Genomic DNA, 14057 nt, shown 5'->3' with positions numbered 1-14057 from the left:
GAAGTGTTTTTCAATTGTTTTATCCAGCATCCCTTCACCCAATCAAAAAATGACTGAATAAATGAATGAGTGCTCATTGGCAAAGCCACACTACAAATTTAGGTCTGTCAAAACCTTCTAACAGGGCCAGGGACTTAGCTCAGGGGCACCGCACCTGCCTTGCAAGTACAAAGTCCTGAGTTCAATCCCTGGCACACACACACACACAAAAAAACCCCCCCCAAACTTCCAACACAAGCACCAGTCTTTTAAAGAAAAGTTCAGTCCTCAGAAAAACACTGGCAGAAATTCCTGTTGGCACATTAACCAAAGATAATGTTTATTCATACAATAACACCAATGTCAAGCAGCACAGAAAACAGACAGCTTTCAGGCAGATGTAGAATAGGGAAATTGTGAACTACAGAAAGCCTAAAACAGAAGAGATGGTATGACAGCCAGGGTGGGTCCGAGAATGTGGCAGTAGATAATTCACAGTGAAAATTAACCATGTCAATAAAAGGGATTACATTGACATTACTGACATGGATCAATTTTGTGAGCTATTTGCCAGGCATGTGAAGGCCAGGCCTCTGTGTGTGAAATGTAGTAGAAGAAAATCCTGTCACTGGGGCCGGGGATTTAGCTCAGTGGTTCCAGCACCTGCCTTGCAAGCGCAAGGTCCCGCGTTCATTCCCTGGTACCAAAAAGAAAATCCTGTCATGCATAGTTATGTATAATGGCATATGGATTGAGAATAGAGGCCAAAAGTGGGTAGAGGGTTTCTGCTGCAGGGGTCCCTTTTAATTAAACAATTGGGGCCATAGTTCTGTTTTCTGTGGCAGTTTTCTCTGCCATAGAGAATGAGGTCACAGGGCCGGGGATTTGGCTCAGTGGTTTTGCCACCTGCTGCGCAAGCGCAAGGACCTGAGTTCGATCCCCAGTACCAAAAAAAAAAAAAAAAGATAGAGAATGCGGTCACAGATCTAACCACTCAGACTTATAAAGCACCTAAGTGATGAAAGATAGCTTCAGATATGCTTGGATCATTCCCAGGAGGTGACTGGATACATGTATGGTATTCTTAGTCTCAGAGTTTATCAGAGGAATTGTAGTGTATCCTGACCCTCACTTGCATATCCCTATTTACATCCTTATCACATGACTCTAACAAAAGAGATTGACTATTACTGGGTCTATTAAGCAACCCTAGAAGGTATAAGAGGTCCAACAGGGCCCCACCAACTCTGAAATAACCAATCATACAATTATTCAGTGGCACTAATTGTGACATTATATGTGAAATAATTATGTGAATTGTAAGGAACCATTCAAGTTTGACTTATGACTATTTATGTTAATTTTTCAGAGAAATCGAAAGTACTTATTGGCTTTTAGAATTCAAATCTACTAACAGGAAGGCGTAGATGTACATTAGTCTATGGAGGAGGTGGAGGAAAATTTATGGAATGCATAGAATAATCACAGATCAGAGAGATACAAGGAGAATTACTGCATTATTCTAGATATAGATTAATTATAAAGTTGTACATTTATTGTCTTTATGAAAACTCCATTACCACCACAAAAAGAACTCTCCCTCTCCCCCTTTCCCTTCTTTTGCAAGAAAGGAGGTCAGAGGTATTCATGGAAGCCTCAAAGCATGAAAAAACAGCCACATCTCATGGTTTGCATGGCTCTTCAGTTCAAAGGTTTAGAAGTGAAAACAAGCAGAAAGCAAAGACAGGACTGGCTCTGTGCTGGTTTCCTCCTCCTAATCAGATAGTGAGTCCTCATATATGGGAACTGGGTTAAAATAAGAATGAGGAGAGGCCATAAGAGGATCCATGGAGCTTCCACAATAATCCTCGGATGAGTAAGACTTATGCAGCTAAAGACCAGGAGCAGCTTAAAGCCAAAAAGTGAGAAAAGGGGAACCGGGAATACTGGAAGCACTCATTTCGGTAGGCTTCCTGGCTCCTCTGTGTTTCAGCTTTCAGTCTGTAGCTCTTTGTTAACAATACCCTTACATATGTTCAGACAGCAATGATGCAAAGATGAGAAGCCCCACAGTGCAGGCATGATGCAAGCTCTGCCCTTCAGTGAAGGTTGTGACACCCCTTAGCCAAAGGAAAATTCCAACTCAGTTGGTTAGGCTGGGGATAGCATTTCCGCAGTTTTTATGTGTCAGTAACAATTGGAGGACACAGGAGCCAGGGACTAGGAAAGGTTCTGAGGCAGGTCAGGCTGCAAGGCTACTTAATTAGAAACAGGAATCAAGGAAAAGGCCTGTAGTGCAGCTGTAGAAAGAAAATCTTATACACACATTCAGAAGAATGGTTACCTCAGGAGAAAAGGTTGGGACAGATTGGTGGGGAGAGACAAAGGCACTTTCATCTTACCTATAAGAAGGAAATGGGGCTTGGAAGTGTAGTTCATGCTTATCATGTGTGAGGCCCTGCGTTCAATCCCCAGCACCAGAAAAAGAAAAGAATGTATTCATGTTATTTGACTAAACATTGTTGTTTGTTGTTTAACAAATTTAAGAGAGTCAGAGAGGGAAGAGAGACACAGAAGGAAAAGGAGAGAGGGAAACAGGAAGGCACAATTAAAAACCTCAGTCTCCCTTGATGCTGGGCTAAACCAATCCAAAGTTGGGGTTCAAAAGCAATAGAAAATGGAAGGGGGAAAGGCCTCAATGCAAAATTGCCTGAGTCAGAAGACAAGCAAATGGAAGAGATAACATAAATGAGAGAAAATATATGAGGAGGGCCATCCTACCTGTCAGTCCAAGGCCCCTCCCTCATCCAGGTCTCACAGAAAGTAGCAAATGGGGGCTCTCCAGAACTGTTCCCAGAACCAGGACCTCTCTCACTTGGTGGCTCCTCTTAGCCAATCATCTCCTTGACTGTGGAGAAATCTGCCCTGGACACAGAGGATTCACAAGTGGAGAGGACCCTTCACGTGGAAGCCCCAGTCTTCTACCCTCTCCAAACTTTCTACCAATGTCATGCCATCCCGCCCTTCCTTTGGCTTGGCTGGTTAGATCCTAAAATAGAATCTATTCAGGGCTTCCTGGAGGGTGTTCCTGGAGAGAATCCCAAGAGAGTGTGGGGACCACCTCTTCTGGAAGGAAATGACTGCTGAATTTGTGGTCCTGTCCTCTGGGGTCAGGTAAGCTACCAGGGAAGGTCATCAATCAACTTAGGGGTAGGCCGGAAGCCCTTGTGATCTCTCCCCTTTCACTGGTCTGTCTGCACCCACTACTTTAGCCACCCTGGGGGTCTGAGAGGATGAGGGAAGAGAAGGACCCTTCTGGAGAACAGAAGGGAGGCTCGGGGGCCAGGGACTGGGGAGTGGGAGGAGCAGGACCGTTACCTCATTGAAGCCCTCCTGCAGGAAGTCCAGTAAGCTCCCTCGGGTCAGGCAGGCTAGCATTGTTCCTGCCTGAGCTCCCAGGCGGGGTCTGCAGTCAGGCAGCCGCCGCCTCCGCCGCCCTCTGCACACAAAAGGCTCTCGGCTCAGCTCCTTAGGATCTCTCCGGAGTCCCGAAGGCCACTTACTGGAAACCTAGAGCCAAGCCAAACTAGCGGCTTGCACTGGGCATGCTCACACGGGGACCCACGCCGGAGGGGCCCTGCACCGCCGTGGTTCCTATAGAAACAGCTGGGCGCGCACAGGATGGAGGGGAGCTGGCTGGCGGCCCCGGGCCCTGCGTGCGTGCAGGAGAGCCCAGGGGCGAGCGCGCAGGAGGGAGGGCTACACACACACACACACACACGCACACCACACACACCAGGCTTGCAGGCGGGCGTGCTGGTATGTGTGTGCACAGTGTGCATTCACACAGGCGCGCACACACACCCGTAGACACACAAGCAGGCGTGCCGGCAACACACACCAGGCTTGCGGGCAGGCGTGCAGGTACGTGTGTAGTTGGTGCATGCATTCATACACAAGTGCATACGTAGACACACAAGCAGGCATGCCAGCGTGTGCAGATGCAATCACACACCCACACACACACCAGGATTGCAGAAGGGAGTGCTGGCGAGAGGGCAGGTTGTACACACAGGCAAATGCACACACACTGCTGATTTAAGGTCACAAGTACTCCACCACGAGGTAGGTGGGAAAGAGTGACTGATAGGACATCTCCCCCATCAGAAAACAGCAACCTTTTTCCATGCAGGGCCTGTACAGTGACTAGGCTAAAGTAGAGGAAGCACAAAGGGAGAAAGAAAAAAGAAAGACCTAAAGTTATTGGTGCTCTTGGGATGTATTTAATAGGCTAGAGAGCTATCCCCTCTTTCTAGTTATTCAAGTCACAACCCTTAATTATTTTTCAGAATACTAACCATTTATATGTTCAGTGCAAACTTATTTTTATAGAACAACTAGAAGCTGAGGATTTAGCTCAGTGGTGCTGCCATCTGCCTTCCAAAAAAAAAAAAAAAAAAAGAATGCCCATATAACATTCTGCCTTCTTATCCCAGATAGAGGGGAAGGGTTTTACCAAGTGTCAAAGCTCACAGAAGGTCAGGCCCTTGCCCAAGGACACAGCTGGTCATTGACAAGAAGTTCAAGAAGGTAGGACTACAAACGATAAATGATTCTAAATGATTGTTCCAAAGGCCAAAGGCCCAGATTCCCTCCTCAAATCCCTCCCCACCACAACCATTAATACCTTAGCAAGAAAAGTCAATTAGGGTTCTTATTTAACCTAATAACCTCCTCCTTGGATCACCAGAGAAAAGGAAAATCTTTACCTGGAGCACCTAAACTAGCATTTTCTTTTCTGAATGTCTAAAGCTGCTAAACATAAAATTGTTGTGGAAAAATACACACCTACCTCTGACCACAACAGTCAGAAAGCAGAGGGACAGACAGCATAGGTACTGAGTGGCTGCTGCTAGTTAAATGCTGTGGTTCAATTCTGGCTAAGGCGAGAGAAAAACTATGACACCAAATCAAAGTGAACTTGAGCAATCCACAAGTCAAAGACCCACTGTCCTTCATAATCTAGGTGGGGAGTTTAACTGCCAAGAATTCTGTTGCCATTACTCCAGTTCATGGTATACCACCATGAGAGTCACTAATGTAGGAGAATGTTAGTGCAACAAAGCTTATTTCAAGGTACAAAACTTCCTGGCTGGGGTGGTAGCTCAGTGGTAGAACACTTGTCTAGTATGCACAGAGTCCTGGGTTCAGTCCTTCGTACCATAACAAGTTTTTTTTTAAATTCGATCCCCAGTACCAAAAAAAAAGTTTGGTTTTTTTTGAAACTTTTAATTGCCAGAAATTGCATGCAACACATCTGTGTGCATAATGACACAAAACGAAAGCATACAGTTGGTGGGTCCCTGGGTAGAGGATCCTGATTGGTTGAGAGCCCATGATGCTTTAGACACATAGAAGAAAATACTCAGACATCAGAGAGAGGCCTGCTGACCTATCTGTGCAAAGAGGTCACTGTTTCTCAAACAAGTCTTTGATCAAGGTAGGCTCTATTAGGTCAGTGCTTTTGAGGAAAGACTTATTCAATAACTAAATTTTAAATCTCCAAAATAAAGATCTCATTCAGTCCAATGGCTCTAATTCTTATGAAGGAATCAAAGGTAAGAGAGGTGGTCACAATTACTCAGCAAATCAATATGGGAGCTAAGATCTGAACCAAAGACCTCTGAGGACTGGCCTTGTGCCCTTTAGCATGGCTCTTCACAGCATGCTGGAGAAATGAAGAAAGAATTGTGGGACTTGATAAAAAGATTTATTATAGGGAATATGGCCAGAGAATACACTATATCTGGAAAGTCTAGGGCTGGGGATTTAGCTCAGTGGTGCCACCACTTGCCTTGCAAGTGCAAGGGCCTGAGTTCAATCCCCGGTACCAAAAAAAAGAAAAAGTCTACAACTACACCAATCACATATACTAGCGAAACAGTGTCTGTTAGAACATTTTATGAAGATGGAAATAGTCTATGTCTATGCTACCTAACACAGAGGCCTCTAGCTACATGTGTATATGGAAGAGGGAAAGGGGACGTTACTAGAACCTCTGCATTAAGTACTAGTCTCCTGCAAGCCATGACAGCACAAGGTGAATTAATTAATACATAGACAGAAATAAGACTTAAAGAAGCTGAGCTTTGGGCTTGATTAATGTTGCTCTGGGAAACAAAGAGGAAAACCCCAAGCTTGCCACACCTTTATTTGGTAAATCTGGTACATCGGGAGAAATAAATGTAGCAGATGACTCAGAGGGTCTCTGCGATAATCCTACAAAGAGGAACTATGTAGATGAAGATTTGGTTCCTCCCAGGATTTCTCCAGTTGGTGTAATTCTGCTATGGAGCATCACAGCATCACCGGACCATTGAGGTCTTATCTGTAACCAGAGTCAAAAATGGAGTTTTGGTCTCAACAAGCCCTAGCTGGCCTATAGGCAGAAAAACTAGGGCCTAATCATGATTTAATTGTGAAATTTTTTTCCCCCCAAATTATGTAGAATTGCTGCTGACACTTGTGGCTATTGAACCCTTCAAATGTGATTAATGCAACTATGTAACTAAAATTTTAATGGTACTTAGGTTTAATTCATTTAAATGTAGATATTATAATTTCAAAATATTCTATTCTGTTGTCCCTACACAGCTATTGAGATGTTCCAAAAATTGTACTAGTCTGCCTCTCATGCTTGGAAAAAGCACAAAATTCATGTAGGACCAAATAACATCATTTTTCTTTCTTCAGAGGATATGTTTGCCACACTTATGATCTGTCTTAGAAAGTTGTCCAGGTGAGCCGGGGATTTAGCTCAGTAGTTTCACTGCCTGCCTTGCAAGTGCAAGGACCCGAGTTCAATCCCCGGTACAAAAAAAAAGGAAGTAAAAAAAATAAATAAAAGCAAAAAAATAAAATAAATAAAAAAAGAAATTTGGGCCGGGGATTTAGCTCAGTGGTTTCACCGCCTGCTGCGCAAGCGCAAGGACCCAAGTTCAATCCCCGGTACCAAAAAAAAAAAGAAAGTTGTCCAGGTGAAGAACTGAGCTTTAGCTCTAAGAAACACTAATATTTATGATTCAATTCTCCCTATGTCACCCTATTGTGATATCAGTGGAAGATGGAGAGTAAGTGGGTCAGCTGAAAGAACTGGGACTAACTAGGACAAGGACCAACATCATGCAATGCCTGTGTGGGGGAAGACTGCAAGCTGTTTGAGTAGCTGGAACAACTCCCACTGCTTCAGGCCCTATCATCTACTCTGCCCAGGAGAAGCCAAGAATTGCAGCACACTGCTTTCTGCATATCTCTGCCATGCTGCCTGATTTCTGAACTTCTATCTGGCCTCCTTAGTCCTGCATTATTTTGACAGTAATGGCAGATACTTCCCCTACAAACTAAAATCTATCCAAGTATCTAATAGAATGGCAATAATAGCAAAACTGAGCCAAGTCTTACAACAAGCATCAATATACATATATCGATGGTCACAATTACCATAAATGGTTTTTTTTTTTTACATACGAAGAGAGGCCAGGCATAGTAGTGCACACCTGGAATCCCAACTAAACAAAAATTTAAAAGATCTGGGGAATGTAGCTCCCTGGGTTCAACCTCCAGAGAGAGAATCAGAGACAGAGGCAGAGACACTGAGATTTTCAGGGTAAGTAATTTGTCCCAGACCCAATAGTGGGACAAATTCCAGATTCTGAACCATTACAGAATTCTTTTTGTATGCTACTTACAACATGGAAAGTACTCAGGAAATCTTTTTAGATGAATGAATGAAGACTCTGGAAGAAACATTAACAAACACATCCATCCCTTCTGTTAATAAATACATTAACACATTTCCCTAAGTAAGACTTTGAGCCTTAAACAAAACAGTCATTTGGTGAAAATATTGCCTGTGATTTCTCTCTATGTAAAACTAAGATGTGTGAAATTCACACCTATGAAAAACTCAACACATTTATTATAGGCAATCATTCATGACCACAAAGACATACGCAGTTTGAATAAACAAGTAATTAAAAATGCCAGGGCCGGGGATTTAGGTCAGTGGTTCTGGCAACTGCCTCACAAGCACAAGGTCCTGAGTTTGATCCCCAGTACCACAAAAAAGAAAGATTTTAAATGACCCTCTGAAGTAATTTCTTATTCCTTTTGTTTTATCACATTAGCCGAGTTCCTTGAGGGTAACGTTACAACTTCTATTACATTTACACTCAGTGACATCAGCATAGAAATACACGAAAAAGCGCATACTTACTATCAAAGAGGGCAAACATATCCTAGCTCCTAAACTGTGCTTTTACTTATTTACTTACTTATGTGTTGTAGTGCTGAGGATGAGACTCACAGAGCCTTGTGCATGCTAAGCAAGTGCTCTACCCTCACCTAACCTGCTGCCTCCAGACTTCCACTATGGACTTCCAGTCCATATTCATCTTAGTTATTCTTAGACAATACACTCATTTTGCTGCTCTACTGCTCAGTATCTTCCAGCACTCCTCTTCTTAGCATGTCAGATAAAAATTGTATCCCGGGCCAGGGATTTAGCTCAGTGGTTCCGCCACCTGCCTTGCAACCACAAGGACCTGAGTTCGATCCCTGGTACCAAAAAAAAAGCTTGCTCCATAGTTAGATCCAGAGCTGCTTGGACTATATAGTGAGACCTTGTCTCAAATCAAAACAAAACAAAAAAATTTACCAGATGATAGGACTCAAGAACTTGTTACTTATTATTTGGTGTATTGATAATCATTTACTAGTAAAAGTAAAGACTTTGTCATGCAAAAAAAAAATTGTATCCCGGTCTTAAGGCCTCCCCCCAAATCATCTCTGTTTAGATCACAAGGCTCTTCACTAACTCACAGATTTACAAGATTCATTTTCACCTCCATCCTTTCACAACTGACCCTGTGCCTAGAATGCTCCCAAATACCACCCTTCTACTACTCAGATCATCACTATGCTTAGATCAAGTTCCACTGCCTCTATAAAACTCCTCTGACCACTATTCTTCATTTTTGTTTTTGCAAAAATGAGCCTTCTGCATGCTAGGCAAGCACTATACCATTGAACTATATCCCCTCCTCTGGCCACTCTTGATTTTGATCTCTTTCAAACATTTATCATGGCTTATTTCTGCTTCTCCTTCAGGTATTTGCTTATATGTCACCTTTTTTTTTTTTTACTTTTTTATAGCAAAACATTTATTGGTACATTTTAGGCATACATAATGCTAATATTCATCATAGGCTTATATGTCATCTTATACATTCTGGCATTCTCCTTCTAGTCTATTTACTTCTTTTACAGCACTCCCAGTCCTCTTTGTCTGATTTATTTTTTATTCTTCTTTATATCATCCATTATTATCTTGTATATTACATGTTTATTTATTTTTGGTACTTTGAGATAAGGTCTCACTACATAGTCCAAGCTGGCCTCCAATTCATCCCATCCTCCTGCCTCAGCCTCCCAAGTGCTAAGATTACAGATGTGCACCACCACACCCAACTTGTTTTGTTGTTTGTCTTTGAGACAGAGTCTCACTGTGTAGTTCAGGCTGGCCTTGAACTCACTATATAGCCTAAACTGGCCTCAAACTTGCAGTGATCCTCTTGCCTCAGCCTCCCAAGTGCTGGGATTATAAACATGTGCCACCATGCCTGGCAGCTTGTTCATTTATCATCAACTTTCCCCCATAAGTTCATGAGGACAAGGACTTTTGTATGATTTGTTACTGGTTTATTCCCAGAACCAAGAATATTATATGGCACATAGTAGAAGTTCAGTAAATACTGGCAGCCTGAATGATTCTTTCTCTTTTTAAATTTCAAAGATCTGGGCTGGGGATTTAGCTCAGTGGTTCCACCACCTGCCTTGGAAGTGCAAAGTCCCAAGTTTGATCCCTGGTACCAAAAATAAATAAATAAATTTCAAAGATCTACCATGACCGTGCTCAATATTCTATCACTTGGTACTTAATTATAGTTTATTTCAGACTTTATCTCTTTTACTGTATTCTCAAGCAAACTATAAATAATTTTTGGTATCCTGCTACATTTTTCTCTCCTTCATCCATGTACTCTTTCACTAAAAATATTCATTAAAGATATGTTGAATCCTATTATGTCATTATATGCCAAATCCTATTCTCTTTTTTTTTTTTTTTGGTACTGGGTATCGAACTAGGGACCTTGCACTTTTGAGGCAGGCAGCGGAACCACTGAGCTAAATCCCCAGCCCCTCAAGTCCTATTCTTTTAGCAAAAACTTGAGCTGACGATTGCACATAAATATACTCATGACACAAAGAGGCAAGAAACAAGACTTGAGGAAAGAATAGTAGAAGAAAAACTAGTAAAACAGAACTCAACATTAGAATGAGGAAACAGAGTACACAGGATGAATGTGCCAGACGAATGGGTGGAAGGAAAAATGAGACAGGATAGTGACAGACTAGGATGTTGCCAGTCACCAGACGGTAGTGTTAAAAAAAAAACTGTACCAAAGCAGACACGCAAATATTTCCTACATGAATTCTTAAAATACACATTTCAAGTTATCTCCAGGCTCTCCTGGGGGTGAGAATTAGAACAAGATAGCGACATCTGGTGGATATTTTGGAAGTGACCCTTGACTTTCTCTACTATGGCAACACTAAATAGCCCCATATTGTACCACTGTACTGTCAGGCTCCACATTACTAATTATACTACCAAAAACAATCTTTCTTTGGCACCTAAGGTCTCATTACATAAGGTAGCCAGATTTCTACCAAGATTGATCTATCTTCCAACTAACATTCAGCTGTCAGAGGTACAAAATTTGGCATCACAATTCTTTTTTTACAAGGTAAATTGATTAAAATATTCACATCCTTGGCTGGGGATTTAGCTCAATGGTTTCGCCTCCTGCTATGCAAGGGCAGGGACCCGAGTTCGATCCCCAGTATCAAAAAAAAAAAAGTTCACATCCTTTGAAGTAGACTTAAACTACTTATTTGCAATGTGAGAGTCAGGGGTGGGAAAATCTTTTAAAAATCCAATAACTGGGCCGGGGATTTAGCTCAGTGGTTCCAAGCCCAAGGTCCCGAGTTCGAGCCCTGGTGCCTAAATAAATAAAATAAAATAAATAAATAAAAATTGTAAATCCAATAACAGCACCTGCCTTGAAAGTGCAAGGTCCTGAGTTCGATCCCCCGGTACAAAAAAAAAAAAAAATCCAATAACAAAGGACTGGTCAAGAAAATTACAGCCCTTATACTGTCTACCAAACACGTTTCCCATTAAAACAAATGTTTTTAGCCAGCAGTGGTGGCGCACACATGTAATCCCAACACTCCCGAGACTGAGGCAGAAGAATCACCAAGAGTTCAGACCAGCCTGGGCTACACAATGAGTTCAAAGCCAGCCTGCACTACATAGCAAGACCTTGTCTCAAAAAGAATTTGTTAGGGCCAGAGATTTGGCTCAGTGGTGCCGACGCCTGTCTCGCAAGCATAAGGTCCAGAGTTTGATCCCTGGTACTAAAAAAAAAAATTGTTTAAAAAAATAATTTTGTTTTGTTTTCTTGGTACCGGGGATCGAACTTGGGTCCTTTGAGCTTGCGCAGCAGGCGGCAAAACCACTGAGCTAAATCCCGGGCCCTAAAAAAATAATTTTGTATTAACAAACATGAACTGAGAAGAAGCAGTCAAAAGCTTGCACACAATATGATCTCATGTAAAACATTTACATAGAAAAAATACTGGAAGGGTATATTCTAAAACATTAACAATGTTTGCTTTCGTTTCTTTTTCTTTTCTTTTTCTTTTTCTTTCTTTTTTTTTTTTTTGGTACTGGGGATCAAACTCAGGACCTTGCATTTGCCATGCAGGTGCTGTGCCACTGAGCTACATCCCGGCCCAATGTTTGCTTTTGGATGTGAGACTTGTGAGTTGGTGTTTTTCGTTTGTTTATTTGTTTGTCTGTTTGTTTTGTGGTACTGGGGATTGAAGTCAGGGCCTTCCCATTGAGCTTTATCCCCAGACCTTTTTATTTTTCATTTTGGAATAAAGTCCCACTAAGTTGCTCAAATGGGGCTTTAACTTGCCAGCCTCCCTCCACTTTACCCAGCTGTGTTTTTACTTTTTAATTGTAGCTTGCAATATTTTTCAAATGCTCTGTAATTAGCATACATTATTTCTTTTTTGTAATTAGCACACATTATTTCTACAACAAACTTTAAATCTTTTAAACAATACATATGCTCTTAATTGCTAAAGTTTTCAATCTCTGCCTGATTTTACTAATTCCAGAAAGACAATGAATCATGGCTCTAGTAAGCTACAATTTCCAAAAGGAAAAGAAAGAAACAGGGGCAAATATAATAATTCTGTCCTAGGATCTGATCTCTGATGGAGATATCCTCTGGATGCAAAACTGTACTGATGTCTTCAACTCCTCTCCACAGCACACCAGAAACTTACAGAGGGCTCTGCTGGCAGCAAGGTGTTACAGAATCTCCCAATCACTTGAGTCCCCATCTTCAGAGTCCCTAGAAGAGCCAAATCAGGGCCACCTTAAAATAGGAAAAGGAAGAAATGTGCAAATTTACAGAACGAGGGGGGAAAAATCTGAAAGTTAAACCAACCTAGTTGTGGTCATTCTCCTCCTCCAAATCTACCAGCTTAACTTATCTTGAAGTACAAGAAATAGGACCCTGGCTAGCCTAAAATCAAGCCTAAGATAATATAATCTCAATAGAACTATCATAGTGGCATTTTAAAACCTAGTTACTTAAGTTTTTCCTATCTTTTTCTCTTCTTCCTGAATTTCAAGGATTACAGGATAACAACACTAGGAGTTCTGCTTCTGGCATTTACCCTTTTCATCTTAAGAAATTCACCTTTAACACAAAAAGACAGCATTTATAATTTTAATACAGAATTCCGTATACAGAAGCTTGCATGTACAAAGCGTTATCAACTACATCATCTTATTCGACCCAGTGGTAAATAACCCTTGGAAATAGTTAAAACTTTCCCCCCAGCTAACATATAGAAAATAGGCTGGGGAGTTGCTCCAATTAGCGATGGAGGCATCCTTCAGTCCACTCTTATGAATCCACTTGCACTAAGTAGGTCTGTGCCATATAATAAGCCGGGATAGGGAAGGTAATGATGACGATCATAGTGGCAGCCACACACACACACACACACACACACACAAACACACTTATGACTACATGATATTTGCTGTTGCAAGTGCTTTAAATTCTCACAGGCACTCTCTGGGATTGATATTATTACCAGTCTTCTTTTGTGTTTCCATCCCACTTTCAGTACCCTACCCATCTTCAGAGAATCAACCTTCTTAGGGACCAATCTAGAGGCAGAGATGTGGGGGGTGGATGGTGAACAGGCTGAGAAAGGGAAGTACGTTGCTAATGTCTCCAAGCTCTGAAAGTTTGAAGCGGGAACTACACACCAAGAATCTACCAAATTCTGAGCAAGAGCAGACCGTGAACCTTCCGCCTCATTCCCGTTATCCCACCACGTCCCTTCTGCATGTGCCCAGTTTCAATCTGGTTGCTCAACCATTGGTAATGATGTTTACCACTTACCCGCCACCCTTCAACACCTACCTCTTATTATCGGTCTGTCGGGCTCGACACCTGTCCTCAGCCCTTCTGGGCTCCGCTGCATTTACCTAGTCAGTGGCCGAAGCGTTCCCGCTGCCATGGCGACGCGGAGGCCGGCCTCAGCTTTGCGGGTTTCTGGCGGCTCACGCCAACCCTGGGGGGCCGTGACCCCGCCCCCTGGCTTCCAGACCCCTCCTCCGACCATCCGGGCCAGTCACCGGCCAGTTGGCACCTTGGCCCTGGGGACCTGGATCCCGCCTCCTGGGAGGCCCCGCCCCTGTCCCCTGGGCCGGGCTCCTCACTGGTCTGGACCCCGCCCACAGCTTTAGCCGGTGGCGACCCGACCCGCTGCAAAACCTCGCCCCAGAAAACGAACCAGGCCAGCTCCTCTCGGCGTTTATTGATTCTAGCAGCTCTGGGCAGGCAAGAGCTAAAAATCTG

At 42.7% G+C, this 14057-nt stretch overlaps 1 protein-coding gene across 7 annotated transcripts in view; it reads right to left on the bottom strand.

Moving 5' to 3' along the window:
• Positions 1 to 13820, bottom strand: part of Dixdc1 (DIX domain containing 1) — an 84970-nt gene extending 71150 nt beyond the window's left edge. For 2 of the 7 annotated variants that reach the window (XM_013076635.3, XM_013076632.3), the window contains exons 1-2: positions 13620 to 13820; positions 12463 to 12554 (exon numbers count right to left, since the gene is read on the bottom strand). In XM_013076635.3, the coding sequence (XP_012932089.1) occupies positions 12463 to 12554; positions 13620 to 13680 (153 nt within the window). In that variant the 5' untranslated portion in view covers positions 13681 to 13820. Of the gene's footprint in view, positions 1 to 2760; positions 2995 to 3357; positions 3736 to 12462; positions 12555 to 13619 lie in introns of those variants that run through there. The other 5 variants (XM_021237683.2, XM_087212176.1, XM_021237685.2 and 2 more) reach the window with 5 other exon arrangements.
• Between the last annotated feature and the right edge of the window lie 237 nt (positions 13821 to 14057).

This window comes from Heterocephalus glaber, unplaced genomic scaffold, assembly GCF_053883595.1.
Source record: "Heterocephalus glaber isolate CG9 unplaced genomic scaffold, H.glaber_assembly_v1.0 deba00001429, whole genome shotgun sequence".
Lineage (NCBI taxonomy): Eukaryota > Metazoa > Chordata > Mammalia > Rodentia > Bathyergidae > Heterocephalus > Heterocephalus glaber.
The sequence above is the reverse complement of the archived record's forward strand: the minus strand, read 5'-3'. Positions and strand labels throughout refer to the sequence as shown.